Source organism: Xenia sp. Carnegie-2017, unplaced genomic scaffold (assembly GCF_021976095.1).
Source record: "Xenia sp. Carnegie-2017 unplaced genomic scaffold, XeniaSp_v1 HiC_scaffold_13, whole genome shotgun sequence".
NCBI classification, from domain to species: domain Eukaryota; kingdom Metazoa; phylum Cnidaria; class Anthozoa; order Malacalcyonacea; family Xeniidae; genus Xenia; species Xenia sp. Carnegie-2017.
In genome coordinates, this window is record NW_025813436.1 from 4,779,119 (window position 1) to 4,797,641 (window position 18,523).

At 36.2% G+C, this 18,523-nt stretch overlaps 2 protein-coding genes and 1 long non-coding RNA gene across 3 annotated transcripts; all 3 read right to left on the reverse strand.

Annotated features, from left to right (window-relative positions):
* Positions 1–268: 268 nt before the first annotated feature.
* On the reverse strand, positions 269–1,610 carry LOC124433266 (neuronal pentraxin-2-like). The gene is made up of 2 exons (XM_046983027.1): positions 1,490–1,610; positions 269–641 (listed from the first exon to the last, which is right to left on the reverse strand). Exons 1-2 carry the CDS (start codon positions 1,564–1,566, stop codon positions 269–271), a joined length of 450 nt encoding a protein of 149 aa, XP_046838983.1. The 5' UTR covers positions 1,567–1,610.
* Positions 1,611–4,685: 3,075 nt separating this feature from the next.
* On the reverse strand, positions 4,686–6,250 carry LOC124447874. Its single transcript, XR_006948867.1, has 2 exons — positions 5,935–6,250; positions 4,686–5,300 (listed from the first exon to the last, which is right to left on the reverse strand). It is a non-coding gene; the product is annotated as an uncharacterized LOC124447874 (long non-coding RNA).
* Positions 6,251–6,677: 427 nt separating this feature from the next.
* On the reverse strand, positions 6,678–12,348 carry LOC124433267. Its single transcript, XM_046983028.1, has 4 exons — positions 12,073–12,348; positions 8,502–8,751; positions 7,285–7,652; positions 6,678–6,898 (listed from the first exon to the last, which is right to left on the reverse strand). The coding sequence occupies exons 2-4, from the start codon at positions 8,576–8,578 to the stop codon at positions 6,678–6,680; spliced, it is 666 nt and encodes a 221-aa protein (XP_046838984.1). The 5' UTR covers positions 8,579–8,751; positions 12,073–12,348.
* Between the last annotated feature and the right edge of the window lie 6,175 nt (positions 12,349–18,523).

Here is an 18,523-nt window from a genome sequence, read left to right on the forward strand (position 1 = left end):
CGAATTTCAATTCAATTATGTTTCTCTCTGTGAGGGAGCTCATTGTGACGTCGGATGCCACATCCCAGCTCGTGAAGTCAGAATACTCTTATATAAGATTGACAGGAAGTGATTGCATAAGAGATCATATCCTTTTATCTTTGGAGGAAGACTTCTTAAAGATTTTAGTTAATTGTCGAATTGGAAACATCAAATACAAGACTAACCGACTGATTGTTCTATGTATACATCGTGGTTTGATAAACATTCTGTATGAAAAAGAAAATATTCAACCTGACAATGATGCTTTTGAAGGACGAAGGATCCTTTCGTTCGACACAATATACTTTAGTTTATACCACGTGATCAAATCACCGTCATTCATCCCAGGACTTTTTGCCATCATTTCAATCTCCTTTCCATCTAATGCTCTACTCCACATGTTCATACGACTGATCTTACCGACAAGATATTGTATTCCACCTTCATCTTTTCTTTCTCCTATTGTTAACTTCCCCCCGGATGGTATCTCATTGCTCATAGAGACATTTCGAGTTCCCCACAACACACCATCGATAAGCAGCATTATAATTCCGGTTACACCTGACCACGTAAAGCCAACGTGATGCCAATGGTCGTCATTTATGGGTATGGTCACCATGCTATGAAGATAAAAATATCGATTGTTTTTTGAGTAAATTGATTGAAGCGGAAAATCAATGAGAAAGAATACCTGCAAGAAACAGATCGGGCTCGTAGTCACCTATGTGCCATGGACCATGAGCCCCTTTGGTAAATGAAAAATGGAAGGGAGGCAGAACATTGATAATTGGGGGGGAGGTCTTCTATTCATATATACATGTTTTACTTTATTTATTCCTATTGAAATCAATTGTGTTTACGGATTATTACATATGAATATATGAATAAATCGCTTCCATGCCCTCCAATTATCAACGTTCCGCGGCCACCGAAGTTGGGCCCTTATTACACACACCTATAGAATATAAAATGTGACTGAAATTTATGAAATTTTTTTATTCCCGTAAATATGAATCGTGTGACAATTCAAAAAACCTGTAAAAGAATCTTAAAGTTGGCGAACAAGTAATAAAAAGGCCGTGTGAAAAGCGACAAAGATAGCAGAAAGGTGCTAGTACTTTGGACCAACGTCAAAGTTATCGCAAATGTAGCAGCATTTCCATTCTGCACTTAACTCAGTTAGCAGCAACTCTAATATCTGAACTTGTTCTGAATTGAGTTAAGTGTGTTGTATTGTGACAAATGACGAAATAAGTATTTCAAAGTTTAATACCACCGATTACCATGAAATCTTTTTCTTAAATGTGAGAAACATACTTTTACGACTGAAGTGTAAATTCCTCAATTTATTTGTTTGGAAAGTTTCCAGTCTGCCCCGACACCATAAATTGAAATGCTCGTAAACTGGAGCCAGTCTGAGGTTAAAACAGGTACAGGATAAATCCTACAAAACGTGTATAAAATTTACCTTACAGATTTGTTAAATGCCTTAGCAGTTAAGTTTGCTATTGTTGATGCACCATTTCCATCCACGTCGAAATGCATCGCGATGTTTTGTGACGAATTTTTTGTCTTGTACGAGATCAGTGGATAACTTTCATAGCCAACGTTAAATAGCACCCAGACTGTTATGGTAAACTCATTTAGGCTTTTGTCTATGTGTCCCACATCGATCTGTGTGTATGCAGAGGTGTTGGGAAAGTTCAGATCGTAGTCGTCTGTAATAGAAAGTGTTTTTGTGTTTCGGTAACAGCGGAAGGGGATTTGTAACTAACATTTATCAGTTTTCCTGATGAAAATTGTTGGCATAAAATGCATGCATGTAAATGCGTAAACTCGTGAGGATGGTACATAAAAAATCGATATAATTATTTTTTATTATTAATGTACTTAGTAGTGTATTTCAAGATATGAAATCAACAAAAATGATGGGTTCCTATAGAAGATTGTGGAAAAAAACAATGTAGCTATAACAACATTCCTAAATCACGCCATCATACGAGAATGCTCAGTTACCAATTTTTTTTGATAACCCGAATTAGTGTCGCAAGAATCAATTTTCTGTCTTAGAATGTCTTAAAGACTTGCTTGATATTCTTACAATATTTCTCACAATATTCGCCGTAATAGTTTTCATAGCAACGACATTTGACAACATCTGGCTGATTGCAATCCGTCATGCATTAACCTTGACCTTGACACGTTTTATCCATTTCACATTTTGCCTTGAGTGAGAAAGAGGTATGCCATTGTTAAGCACGAAAGTTAGCGATATAAATTGTTTTATCTTTTTAATTTCAAATGGAATTTCTTTTAAATTCTAATAATATTTATTAATATAATCCATGAATCAGTATATGCATGCGCTGGTAAATTTGTGTAAATATTTTTAACCCTGAGTCGCTTTTTACCTGCCCCCCTTCCAAACAACCTTTCAATTAAGTTAAAGTTAGCAGCCAAGCTAAATATATTACTTCGCGCGAGAGGACCACAGAATATATTTTAAAGAAACGACTAACATGATGAAGATTCATAAGACCTGAGTTCTCTTTGTGGACAGATTTCAGCAGAATCATACAAGTTGAGCATCTGCATTTTATAGCAGATATGAAAAACTTACGCCTGTAGTCTAAAATCTCATTCACAATAATTTGGGCTTCAAATTCACTTCGTAAATATTTGAAGACGGTATTTTCACTGTCTTGTTTACTTTATTTGAAAAATTTTAGCAAAAAATTTTGCCATCGATGAGAAAATGAGTTTGCCATTTATTGGAAGAAGCGCAGTTTTTGCTTTAAAGCCAATTTGCGCAATTTGACTGTTCTTACTTCTCCCCCACTTTCCATTAAACAGTGAATCCAATGTTCTTGTAGAAAACGCTGCATACATTCGCTGATTGTAACTAAATTTTCAAAAACTTTACCTTCATTGAAATGTACAGTCTCCACTTCTCTTCGACCACATTTTCAATCAATCCTATTTCTCTCTCGGGTATTCCATTCAGCAGTCGACAGTTTCCGTCTTCTTTGTTAATGCTGTAGGAAAGCCTCGCAAAAGTCATGGGTTCCACAAAGTTGCCCGCACTCGATGATTGAACGGACCCGAACTTGCTTCGTTATGTTTATATTCAACGATGCCAGCGGTTCTATAAAGGAAAAGTGTCACTGTTAACAGTCAAAATATTTACTTTGTGAGACAAGTTTACAACTGAGAACATATTTTTATTTCTTTAACAAGACAATTAAGATCAAATCTAAAAATGCATAAATAAAACAGTTTCCCGGCGGATTTATTCTACAAATAGCTGTAATAACATCATTACTAACTCGTGCACAAATTGGCATTTCAATCTTGAAGTTGAACTTTATTCGACTAACTTTTTACCCAAAGTTTGACTTCGAATACGAGAAAATTATTTCTTACCTAAGCATTCTGTATAGTAAACCTGGTCACAACTTTTTGTTTTGACCTGCCATTTGCTTGATTCCATCACAAAGATCATGTGAAGAAGAATTACCAAACAAGAGAACCAAATGACTTTGCAGAAAAAAGGAGCATTTTTCCTGTTCTGTCATTTTTGAAACCGTCAAAAACTGATGCACTGACTAAATACAATGTCCGAAGTTTGTTTTAAACATAATTAAGAAATAAAGGATGTCTGTTGGGTTTGCACATGCTTATGCAAACCAAGAAAACATTTGGGAGAACTCGTAAGCTGATCAGCAAAAACTCAAAACATCTTTTATTTCTTTTTTAAAGTAACAATAACGCAAACAACGTTTGAGTTTTCCTCAAGAATGTATTCATGATTGATTTGTAAATTCTCTTTGATTGATTGATCGATTTAATTGGTTGAGCTCAGATCTGTTTTGCGCAGTCTAATGCAAACAATGCTGTTGAGCAATTAGCGCGCACGTTTTATTGTCATTATTTTATAAATATATATGTATAAATATACTTATGTGCGTCCAAAAAGCTCTTACTTTACGTAACAAAGAAATTAAGGAAGAGGAAAACGGTTGTAATTATGTCGAAGACAGTAAAGCTAATTTAAGGCAGGTGAAAGTCATTCAGCTATGTGAAAGTGTTTAACAATTTCTATAGTACTGTAATGTCCGACTAAACCAGGACAACTCCCAGCTGACTTAATAATACCAAACATTATTGTATATTGCTTTTTCAGTAAAAGGCCAGTTTTAAGTTAGACCATTTGGTCTTGCATTAATTCCAATGCATTAAATTTTTGCCTAATAAAGAATTATTGAGAATGACGTCAATGTTATCTGCCAAAGTGAAGTGAATGCGATGCGATAACATTGACTGAAGTCTGAATAATGTTTGACATAGGCGTGAGAAGCGGAGGGAAAGGGGCTCTAGCCCCAATAAATTTTCTAATTGGGGCTGGGCTTAGTTCTCCTAAAAACATAGGTTAACTTTGCTAAAATAGTAGAAATTGTCTTAAACTTGAAATTCCTAGAAAGATAACTGTCGATGCTTTCAGATTTAGTGAAGACCGTAATCAATTTAGTGAAGTCCGTTCTATTTTTACCTAGCAGAAGTGAGAAGCTCTTTAGCTTTCCATTTCATAACAATCAGAAAGTACTTGAGTATGGTACAACCATGGGTAAAACACAGAGAAAAACAAGCTGCTTGAGTTGCTTTTGTTTGAAATGTGAAATATGCAATTTTTATTCGATATATGTAGGATATATATTATAGGTATTACGTTTATACTTCATCTATTGGAAATGAAATGAGTAAGCCGTCTGTTGGCTTTTGATCGCTTTCCCATTCGTACTCCACTTCACTTTCCAGAACAACACAGAACTCAAGCTTTTACCTAAATATCAAAACATCACTGGAACGTAAGTACTGGAGTGTAGAACTACAAATTATCCTGACTATTGGTTTAAGACCGATCAACAACATTTAGCAATGTAGTGACCAAAATCAGTCATTCATTTCTACTCAAAATAAGGTGATAAAGAAGAGAGCCTGTATCATAAGTTACTGCCTCAGTGTCTTGTGCCAAAGTGAATGTCAGTCGATGTGGATGAGCTGATTATGTACGTTAGAAACATAACAAGTTTTGCTTGTGTGAGTTGTGTCAAAATCGAACGTGTTTTTTGAAGCAGTCAAACATTTTGGGCAATAACATCGCCAAAATATCGATTCCCTTGAGATCATGCCACCCACTCTAGCAACTTCTTCACCAGGACAGGATGACCCAGAGAGATTATCTCTGCACCAATTTGTCCGCTTCATTAAAACTGTGTAACCTGTGAACGAAAAATTGGAAAGAAATTAAACTGATATTGCTTCCTTGTTACTTGAAGGTCCTAAAAATTTTAAATTAATTTAAAACTCGTCACTCCAAGCTTCCAATTGTTTGACATTTTCCACTTGTATTCCTCTCCCCTCAACATTTTTGACCATTTTCTTTAACCTCACCGGCTCTCGTTTTTACCAAAAACATTTGTCATCCTAAACTTCCTTCCGTGCTCTTTTTATCCTCAAAGTTCCATCTTGATATTTTTACCTTCAAGAATGAAAGCTCAAAACTTTCTCACTAAATTTTTTACATCACTTAACTTGCTATTTTTACCCTCAAAATCCTTCGATATTCCTTCTTTCTCCTATCAATTCAGCCATTTCTTTTTGTTTATTTTGAACAATCTCCTATTTGTCTCAACAGCATTTTTCTTAATCCTAAAGAACCCCCCTCCGTTCAGCTCACAAAAGAATCTGAATATACTTTACCTTTCATTATCTCTGAACAACAACCCACCTTACTTTGTCTCTAATCTCTTTCTCCTTGCATGTGCTCCTTTACTTTAACTGTCAAATCTTAACCTTATTGATTTATACCGATCCACTTCTCAACCACTCTTTCTTTTCTTTTCTATCTATTACCTGGTAAATAAATAGTAACAATTGACTTTATATCTCCAGGGGAGACGTATGGTAAAAGCTTGCTCCAAGCCAGCACGTTGCCATGAATATTGAGCCCCCCTGATACCATGACTTGAATATTGCTGCTCGAAATCTCGTGATCCCAGATATTTAGTTGTGAAAACCTTTTACCGTTACTTGAAAGAGGAACAAGGAAATTTTTCTTTTCTGGTAAGGTTATTTGCAATGCGGAATCATTGACAGATGTATCGACTTGAAAGCCATCAAAGAAATACTTTACCCAAGCTTTTTTGCCATTCCATTTTAAGCAGAGAAAATGCCAATATCTGAAGGAGCTTGGAACCTGCCTAAGAAAGAAATAGGTTTATGTACAAAGTTGTGCAGATTATCAGGCGTGCTCAGATGTTGCAACTTGAGTCCTTAACTTGAATGCCTGGTGTCTTCATCCAGTGGCAAATCCACAATCAAGCAAAACATATTATAGTTATTAATTCTAAATTTAACATACATACAACGATACCAATCGTTATGAATTTTGAAAGATCAAAGTCGTACAAACCAATTGGCTTTTCTAATATATTTTGCCTAACGTTATCTCCCCCATTGTCTTTATTCAAAGTAATCTTATGCTGAATATAGAGTTCCTTTATACTAGAGTCTAATGTCTTTATCCGGATTGTTTTCTAAACTTGAAACCGGAGCACATACATACTGTAGTCTCTGACAATTAATGTTGCAAGTGCTTACTTCTGACTCGAAACACCATTGATTTTTGTGAACAGTTGTGTTCCTGACTTTAACTGAAACCTAAATTCCTTTGATGAGTTGTATGAAAAGATTTCATGGTTCTCGCTCCCACTTCCGTAATACCAAACACAGGCAGATATAAAATTCATGGGCTGTGGTGGTCCAGGATAGCGGACCAATGTAGACGGCACACTTATATAATACTTTGTCTCATTACCTAGAACATCAGAGAGAATGCATGTTTGCCTTAGTTTTAACGTGATTTCGAATTTCAATTCAATCATATTTCACTCTGTGAAGGAGACCATTGTGGGGTCGGATTCCACATCCCAGCTCGTGAAGTCTGAATTCTCTTATATAGATAACACTACAACACGTTCAAACAAGAGATCGTTGCCTCAAGTGGACGTAAACATATGAGACTGAGATTGACAGGAAGCGATTGCATAAGAGATCATATCCTTTTATCTTTGGAGGAAGACTCCTTAAACATTTTAGTTAATTGTCAAATTGGAAACATAATATACAAGACTAACCGACTGAGTGTTCTATATATACATCGTGGTTTGATAAACATTCTGTATTAAAAAGAAAATATTCAACCTGAGAATGATGCTTTTGAAGGACGAATGATCCTTTCAGTCGACACAATGTACTTTAGTTTATACCACGTGATCAAATCACCGTCATTCATCCCAGGACTTTTTGCCATCATTTCAATCTCCTTTCCATCTAAAGCTCTACTCCACATGTTCATACGACTGATCTTACCGACCAGATATTGGTTTCCACCTTCATCTTTGTTTTCTCCTATTGTTAACTTCCCCCCGGATGGTATCTCACTGCTCATAGAGACATTTCGAGTTGCCCACAACACACCATCGATAAGCAGCATTATACTTCCGGTTACACCTGACCATGTAAAGCCAACGTGATGCCAATGGTCGTCATTTATGGGTATGGTCACCATGCTGTGAAGATAAAAGTATCGTTTGCTTTTTGTTGAGTAAATTGATTGAAGCGGAAAATCATTGAGAAAGAATACCTGCAAAGAAACAGATCGGGCTCGTAGTCACCTATGTGCCATGGACCATGAGCCCCTTTGGTAAACGAAAAATGGCAAGGAGGCCGAACATTGATAATTGGGGGGGGGTCTTCTATTCATATATACATGTTTTACTTTATTTATTCCTATTGAAATAAATTGTGTTTACGAATTATAACATATGAATATATGAATATATCGCTATCATGCTCCCAATTATCAACGTTCCGCCCGGCCAATAAAATCGGGCCCTTATTACACACATCTATAGAATATGAAAAATGACCAAAATTGAAGGAAATTTTTCTTCTCGTACATATGAATCGAGTGACAATTGAAAAAACCTGTAAAAGAATCTTAAAGTAGGCAAACAAGCAATAAAAAGCCATGCATAAAAGCGACAAAGGTAACAGAAAGGTGTTAGAACTTTGGATCAGCGTCAAAGTTATCACAAATGTAGCAGCATTTCCTTTCTGCACTTAACTCAGTTAGCAGCAACTCTAATATCTGAATTTGTTCTGAATTGAATTTTGTTTGTATTATGGCAAATCACAAAATAAGTCTTTCAAAGTTTAATACCACGGATTGCCATGAAATCTTTTTCTTAAATGTGAGAAACATACTTTTATGACTGAAGTCTAAACTTCTAGATTCGTTTGTTGGGAAAGTTTCCAGTCTGCCCCGGACACCATAAATTGAAATACGTCTAAACTGGTGCCAGTCTGAGGTTAAAACAGGTACAAGATAAATCATACAAAACGTGTATAAAATTTACCTCACAGATTTGTTAAATGCCTTAGCAGTTAAGTTTGCTATTGTTGATGCACCATTTCCATCCAGGTCGAAATGCATCGCGATGTTTTGTGACGAATTTTTTGTCTTGTACGAAATCAGGGGATAACTTTCATAGCCAACGTTAAATAGCACCCAGACTGTTATGGTAAACTCATTTAGGCTTTTGTCAATGTATCCCACATCGATCGGTGTGTATGCAGAGGTGTTGGGAAAATTCAGATCGTAGTCTTCTGTAATAAAATGTGTTTTTGTGTTTCGGTTACAGCAGAAGATGATTTGTAACTTACATTTATCAGTTTTCATGACGAAAATTTCTGGCATACAATGCATGTAAATGAGTAGACTCGTGAGGATGGTACATAAAAATCGATGTAATTATTTTTTATTATTAATAAGCTTAGTAGTGTATTTCGAAATATGAAGTCAATAAACATGATGGGCTCCGATAGAAGATTGTGGAAAAAAACAATGTAGATATGACAAAGTAAATGGTTTGAACCCGGGAGTATCGTTATATGTTTGTAAATGATGATCGTCCAGGTTAATAAAGTCCTGAGAAGGACTGTTTTTGTTGTTGTTGACTGACGTTTCGACAACCTTAGCGGTAGTCATCTTCAGAGTCAAATGAGGAGTAAACGTCAGGTTAGCCGTATTTGTTGTCTGGTTCTTACGTCATTGTATTGTGTGTACAGGAAATGTGCAGGAAATGTGTATTGTCACATTCAGTTTGTTCAGTCTTTGTTCTTGTTGTTTGATGTAATAGTTGATTCGTCTGTGACAGTCTTTAATCCGTGCTCGTATTAGTTGGTATGATTTCCTTCAGTTTGTTCAGTCTTTGTTCTTGTTGTTTGATGTAATAGTTGATTCGTCTGTGACAGTCGTTGATTCGTCTGTGACAGTCGTTAATCCGTACCAGCAGACGACTGATACGAGCACGGATTAACGACTGTCACAGACGAATCAACTATTACATCAAACAACAAGAACAAAGACTGAACAAACTGAAGGAACTCATACCAACGACAGTAAGTGATACTTTACTTTCTACCATACAAACTATTGCAGAGAAACGAGCAAACAAGACAGAGACACAACACCAAATAAAACAACAACAAAAACTTGAACGTTTAAAACAAACTAAAACACGTGCAAGACATAAACATGACGATAACTGGGTGAGGAATATTTCTTCCCGCCCATTAGACGAAACTGAAACGCGACTACTATCTTACGGACTAAAACATTCCATAACACCTAGACAAATCCCGACTGAGACGATAGTATCAAGTGTCGAGGCTGTCCTAGCGTATCAAAGAGACTTGTCAGAGACAACCAAAGACGAGATCAGAAGCAGGATAGCCTCCACTTTACAATCGTCCTCTATACCGTGACAACAACTTGACAAAAGACGAACAACAAGCACTCAAACGACTAAAACACGACAACAACATCGTCATTTTACCAGCAGACAAAGGACGCGTGACTGTGGTCATGGACAGGAATGATTACTTTAACAAAATGGACGCACTTGTTAACGACAGACAAACGTACGAACAACTCAAACGAGACCCAACACCATCACTAGTACGCAAACTTAACAGCAAGATCTTCTCTATGAGAAAATCTAACATTATATCTGAACGTATTTACTATCGACTCAGATGTTCACTACCACGACCACCCAGACTATACGGACTACCAAAACTTCACAAACTACAAATACCCATGCGACCAATTGTATCATTCTGTGGTTCGCCTACTTACGAACTTTCAAAGTACTTGACTAACATACTGCAACCACTTACAAACAAATCAAAACACAAGCTACAATCCACTGAAACTTTCATTAAAAAACTGTGCACTATACAAATACCGGACAACTATATACTAGTGTCTTTTGATGTGAAATCACTGTTCACCAGTATTCCACTTAATCTGGCACTTACTTGTACAAAAACCCTCATTACAAACACCACGGACGTACTGCCATTACCGACAGAAGACATTATGGAGTTACTAGAGCTCTGCCTCACCTCGACTTACTTCCAATACAAAGGAACACACTACAAACAATTACATGGGACAGCAATGGCTCGCCCGTTTCTGTTGTAGTTGCTGAAATTGTAATGCAATCTATAGAGGAACGGGCACTCATGACTTACAAACATGCACTACCTTTTGGTTTCGCTACGTAGATGACACAATCACAGCACTACATGCAGACGAGATTGATGACTTCCATACTCACATCAACAAACAGAACAGCCACATACAATTTACCAAAGATGTCGAAGAAACGGAACTCTTCCTTTCTCGACTGTTTGGTAAACATGACAATCAAAAACTAGGAACAACAGTTTATCGCAAGCCAACACATACTGACCGACTACTAGACCAATCATCTTACAACCCTACATCACACAAAGCCACCACAATCAGAACATTAACAAGACGTGCACAAATCATATGTGATTCACCGGACGCTCTACAAAACGAAAACAACTATCTCAAACGTGTTTTGACAAAACAACTATAACTCTGACTTTATCAAACGCAACACTTACAAACCCAACGAACCCAACGAAACGAACAACTCAGTGACAACAGCAACGATACCTTACATCAAAGGTACGTCTGAGACTATCTCGCGTATCTTACGACCATACAACATACGTGTCGCACATAAACCAATCACAACGTTACGACAAGTACTAACGAACATAAAGGACAAAGAACAACCCAACGAACGACAAGGTGCAGTTTACAAAATAAACTGCTCCGACTGCCACGCCTCCTATATCGGGGAAACTGGCAGGAACTTAAACATAAGACTTACTGAGCACAAACGAGCTACTAAGAAACAAGACAAAACTAATCACATTGCCGAACATCACCGAATCACAAAGCACAACATTGACTGGGACTCGGCAAAATGCATCACTTACAGTACTGACTATAGACAACGGCTTACATTAGAAAGTTGGTATACCAACTTGGAACAAACCCCCCTGAACAGATCACAGCAATTACCGGCACCTTACAAACGACTTATTCACAATACAAACAAACGATCAACTAAAAACATTACACTTCAAACTAATTCACAATGACAATACACAATTGACACCCACACACTACAACTAAAACGTCACACCTAAATCACACATCACAACTAAAAATAAAATTTTTCACTTCACACTAATCCACAATGACAATACACATTTCCTGCACATTTCCTGTACACACAATACAATGACGTAAGAACCAGACAACAAATACGGCTAACCTGACGTTTACTCCTCATTTGACTCTGAAGATGACTACCGCTAAGGTTGTCGAAACGTCAGTCAACAACAACAAAAACAGTCCTTCTCAGGACTTTATTAACCTGGACGATCATCATTTACAAACATGTAGATATGACAATATTCCTAAATCACGCCATCATACGAGAATGCTCAGTTACCAATTTTTTTTGATAACCTGAATTAGTGTCGCATGAATCACTTTTCTGTTTTAAAATGTCTTAAAGAAATGTTTGAAATACTTACAAAATTTCTCACAATTTTTGCCGTAATAGTTTTCATAGCAATCACATTTGACAACATCTGGCTCGTTGCAATCCGTCATGCATTGACCTTGACCTTGACACGTTTTATCCATTTCACATTTTGCCTAGATTGAGAAAGAGGTATGCCATTGTTAAGCACAAAACTTAGCGATATAAATTGTTTTATCTTTTTAATTTCTAATGGAATTTCTTTTAAATTCTAATAATATTTATTGATATGTTCCGTAAGTCAGTCTATGCATGCGCTGGTGAATTTGTGTAAATATTTTTAACCCCAAGTCGTTTTTTACCTGCCCCCCTCCAAATAATCTTTCAATTAAGTTAAAGTTAGCAGCCAAGACAATTATATTAATTCGCGCGAGAGGACCACAGAATATATTTAAAACAAACAATGAACATGATGAGGATTCATAAAACCTGAGTTCAACTTTGTGGACAGATTTCAGCAGAATCGTACAAGTTGAGTATCTGCATTTTATAGCAGATATGAAAAACTTACGCCTGTAGTCTAAAAGCTCATTCACAATAAGTTGGGCTTCAAATTCACTTCGTAAATATTTGAAGACGGCATTTTCACTGTCTTGTTTACTTGATTTGAAAAATTTTAGCAAAAAATCTTGCCATCGATGAGAAAATGAGTTTGCCATTTATTGGAAGAAGCGCAGTTTTTCATTTAATAGTGAATCCAATGTTCTTGTAAAAAAAACGCTGCATAAATTCGCTGATTGTAACTAAATTTTCGAAAACTTTACCTTCATCGAAATGTAGAGTCTCCACTTCTCTTCGACCACATTTTCAATCAATCCCATTTCTCTCTCGGGTATTCCATTCAGCAGTCGACAGTTTCCGCCTTCTTTGTTAATGCTATGTAGGAAAGCCTCGCAAAAGTTATGGATTCCACAAAGTTGTCCGCACTCGATGATTGAACGGACCCGAACTTGCTTCGTTATTTTAATATTCAACGATGCCAATGGTTCTATATAGGAAAAGTGTTATTGTCAATAGTCAAAATAATTACGTTGTGAGACAAAATGACTATTGAGAACATATTGCTATTTCTTTAACAAGAAAAGTTAAGATCAATATCTAAAAATGCATGAATAAAACAGTTTCCCTGCCGATTTATTCTACAAATAGCTGTAATAACATCATTACTAACTCGTGCACAAATTGGCATCTAAATCTTGAAGTTGAACTTTATTCAACTATTTTTTTACCTAAAGTTTGACTTGGAACATGAGAAACTTATTTCCTACCTAAGCATTCTGTATAGTGAACCAGGTCACAACATTTTGTTTTGACCTGCCATCCGCTTGATTCCATCACAAAGATCATGTGAAGAAAAATTTCCAAACGCGAGAACCGAATGACTTTGCAGAGAAAGAGAGCATTTTTTCGCTGTTGTGTCATTATTGAAACAAAGGCAAACTGATAATGTCGACAGTTTCTTTCAAACGTATTTAAGAAAAAAAAAAGTTTATTGTGTTTGCACTTGCTTATGTAAACCAAGGAGACCTTTGGGAGAACTCGTGAGCTGATCAGCGAAAACTCAAAACGTCTTTTATTTCTTTTTCAAAGTAATAATAAAAAAAAACGACAAATTTAAAAACAACGGTTTGAGTTTACCTCAAGAATGTATTCATGATTGATTTGCAAATTCTCTTTGATCGATTGATTGATCAATTTGTTCAGCTCAGATCTGTTTTGCGCAGACTAATGTAAACAAGGCTGTAGACCAATCAGCGCGTGCGTTTTATTGTCCTTATTTTATAAATATATATATATAAATATACTTAAGTGCGTCCAAAAAGCTCTTACTTTACGTAACAAAGAAATTAAGAAGAAGGAAAACGGCTGTAATTATGTCGAAGACAGAAAAGCTAATTTAAGGCAGGTGAAAGTCATTTAGCTATGAGAAAGTTTTTAACCATTTATAATACTGTAATGTCCGACTAAACCATGACAACTCCCAGCTGACTTAATAATACCAAACATTATTGTACATTGCTTTTTCAGTAAAAGGCCAGTTTTAAGTTAGACCATTTGGTCTTACATTAATTCCAATGCATTAAGTTTTCATACAATAAATAATTAAAACGACGAGGTTAAGCATAATATTAAGAATTATTGAGAATGACGACAATGTTATCTGCCAAAGCGAAGCGGATGCGATAACATTAACCGAAGTCTGAATAATGTTTGACATAGGCGAAGGAAGTGGCGGGAAAAGGGCTCTAGCCCCAATAAATTTTCTAATTGGGGCTGGGCTTAGTTCTCCTAAAAACATAGGTTAACATTGCCAAAATAGTAGAAATTGTCTTAAACTTGAATTGCCTAGAAAGATAACTGTCGATGCTTTCATATTTAGTGAAGACCGTAATCAATTTAGTGAGGTCCGTTTTATTTTTACATAGCAAAAATGAGGAGCTCTTTAACTTTCTATTTCATAACAATCAGAAAGTACTGGAGTATGTTACAACTATGGGTACGACACAGAGAAAAACACGCTGCTTGAGTTGCTTTTGTTTGAAATGAAATGACAAGTGAAATATACAAATTTTATTCGATATATGTATAAGATAAATTATAGGTATTATGATTATACTTCATGTATTAGAAATGAAATGAGAAAGCTGTCTGTTGACTTTTGATCGCTTTCTCATTCCTACTCCACTACAGTTTTCAGAACAACACAGAACTCGAGCTTTTACCTAAATATCAAAACATCATTGGAACGTAAGTACTGAAGTGTAGAACTACAAATTATCCTGACTACTGGTTTAAGACAACAACATTTAACAATGTAGTGACAAAAGTTTGTCTTTCATTTCTACTTAAAATAACGTGATAAAGAAGAAAGTCTGTAACATAAGTTACTGCCTAAGTGTCTTGTGCCAAAGTGAATGTCAGTTGATGTGGATGAGCTTATTATGTACTTTAGTAACATAACAAGTTTTGCTTGTGTGAGTTGTGTTAAAATCGAACGTGTTTTTTGAAGCAGTCAAACATTTTGGGCAATAACATCGCCAAAATATCAATGCCCTTGAGATTATGCCACTCAGTCTAGCAACCTCTTCACCAGGACAGGATGATCTTCTAGAGAGATTATCTCTGCACCATTTTGTCCGCTTCATTAAAACTGTGTAACCTATGAACAGAAAATAGGAAAGAAATTAAACTGATATCGTTTCCTTGTTACTTGAAGGTCTTAAGCATAACAACAGTTCCCATCAAATTTTTAATTAATTTGAAACTCGTCACTCACTCACTCCAAGCTTCCAGCTATTCGACATTTGTCACTTGTATTCCCTTCCCCTCGACATTTTTGACCATTCTCTTTAACCTCCCTGCTGTCGTTTCTACCAAAAACATTTGTCATCCTAAATTTCCTTCCGTGCTCTTTTTATCCTCAAAGTTCCATCTTGATATTTTTACCTTCAAGCATGAAAGCTCAAATCTTTCTCTCTAAATTTTTTACATCATTTTACTTGCCATTTTTACCCTCAAAATCCTTCGATATTCTTTCTTTTTCCTATCAATTCGGTCATTTCTTTTTGTTTATTTTGAACAATCTTATATTTGTCTCGACACTAGCAGTTTTTTTATGTCCTCAAGAATCCCCCTCACCCTCTGTTCAGCCGGCATAAGAACCTGAATATAATTTACCTTTCATTATCACTGGACAACCCCCATCCCCCCTAGTTTGTCTCTAATCTCTCTCTCCTGGCATGTGCTCCTTTGCTTTAACTATAAATGAATACGGTCTTAACCATATTCATTTATACCAATCCACTTCTCAACCACTCTTTATTTTATTTTCTATCTATTACCTGGTTGATAAATAGCAACATTCCAATTTATATCTCCAGGGGAGACGTATTGTAAAAACTTACTCCAAGCCAACACGTTGCCATGAATATTGAACCCCCCTGATACCATGACTTGAATATTGCTGCTCGAAATCTCGTGATCCCAGATATTCAGTTGTGAAAACCTTTTACCGTTACTTGAAAGAGGAACAAGGAAATTTTTCCTTTCCGGTAAGGTTATTTGTAATGCGGCATCATTGACAGATGTATCGACTTGAAAGCCGTCGAAGAAATACTTTACCCAAGCTTTTTTTCCATTCCATTTTAAGCAGAGAAAATGCCAATATTTGAAGGAACTTGGAACCTGCCTAAGAAAGAAATAAGTTTATGTACCAACTTGAGCCCTTTATCAGGCATGCTCAGATGTTGAAACTTGAGTCCTTAACTTAAATGCCTGGTGTCTTCATCCAGTAGCAAATCCACAATCAAGCAAAACATATTGTAATCATTAATTCTAATCGTAACATACATACAACAATACCATTGGTTATGAATTTCGAAAGATCAAAATCGTACAAACCAATTGGCTTTTCTAATTTATTTTGCCTAACGTTGACTCCGCCATTGTCTTTATCCAAAGTGATCTTATGTTGAATATTGAGTTCTTTTGTACAAGAGTATAATGTCTTTATCAGCATTGTGATCTAATCTTGAAACCGGAGTACATACATACTACAGTCTCTGACAAGTAGTGTTGCAAGTGCTTACTTCTGACTGGAAACACCATTGATTTTCGTGGACATTTGTGTTCCTGACTTTAAGAGAAACCTAAATTCCTTTGATGAGTTGTATGAAAAGATTTCAGAGCTCTCGCTCCCACTTCCGTAATACCAAACACAGGCAGATATAAAATTCATTAACTGTGGTGGTCCAGGATAGCGGACCAATGTAGATAGCACACTTATATAATAGTTTGTCTCATTACCTAAAACATAAGAGAGAATGCATGTTTGCCTTAGTTTCGATGTGATTTCGAATTTCAATTCAATCATATTTCCCTCTGTGAAGGAGACCATTGAGATGTCGGATTCCACATCCCAGCTCGTGAAGTCTGAATTCACTTATATAAGTAACGCTAAAACACGTTCAAAAAAGAGATCGTTGCCTCAAGTGGACGTAAACATATGAGACTGAGATTGACAGGAAGCGATTGCATAAGAGATCATATCCTTTTATCTTTGGAGGAAGACTCCTTAAACATTTTAGTTAATTGTCGAATTGGAAACATAACATACAAGACCAACCGAGTGATTTTTCTATACATACATCGTAGTTTGATAAACATTTTGTATGAAAAAGAAAATATTCAACCTGAGAATGATGCTTGTGAAGGACGAAGAATTCTTTCGTTCGACACAATATATTTTAGTTTATACCACGTGATCAAATCACCGTCATTCATCCCAGGACTTTTTGCCATCATTTCAATCTCCTTTCCATCTAAAGCTCTACTCCACATGTTCATACGACTGATCTTACCGACCAGATATTGGTTTCCACCCTCATCTTTTCTTTCTCCTATTGTTAAATTCCCTCCGTATGGTATCTCACTGCTCATAGAGACAGTTCGAGTTGCCCACAACACGCCATCGATGAGCAGCAGTATACTTCCGGTTACACCTGACCACGTAAAACCAACGTGATGCCAATTGTCGTCATTTATGGGTATGGTCAACGTGCTATGAAGATAAAAATATCGATTGTTTTTTGTTGAGTAAATTGATTGAAGCGTAAGATCTTTGAGAAAGAATACATGCAAAGAAACAGATCAGGCTCGTAGTCACCTATGTGCCATTGCACATGAGTCCCTTTGGTAAATGAGAGTTGGCTAAGGCAGCCGAACATTAATAATTGGGGGTCTTCTATTCATATATGCATGTTTTACTTTAATTATTCCTATTGAAGTCAATTGTGTTAACAGATTATAACATATGAATATATGAATATATCGCTCCCATGCCCTCCAATTATTAACGTTCGGCCGCACTGAAAGCGGGCCCTTATTACACACATCTATAGAATATAAAAAATGACCAAATCGAAGGAATTTTTTCTTCTCGTACATATGAATCGAGTGACAATTGAAAAAACCTGTAAAAGAAGCTTAAAGTAGGAAAAAAATAATAAAACGTCCAAGCTTAAAAGCGACAAAGGTTGCAGAAAAGTGTTAATAATTTGGACCATCGTCAAAGTTATCACAAATGTAGCAGCATTTCCATTCTGCGCGCCGTTAAATGTGAAGAACATTCTTTTATGACTAAAGTCTAAACTTCTCGATTCGTTTGTTGGGAAAGATTTCAGTCTGCCCTGGACACCATATATCGAAAGGCTCCTAAACTGGAGCCAGTCTGAGGTTAAAACAGGTACGGGATAAATCATACAAAACATGTATAAAATTTACCTTACAGATTTGTTAAATGCCTTAGCAGTTAAGTTTGCTATTGTTGATGCACCATTTCCATCCAGGTTGAAATGCATCGCGATGTTTTGTGATGAATTTCTTGTCTTGTACGAGATCAGGGGATAACTTTCATAGCCAACGTTAAATAGCACCCAGACTGT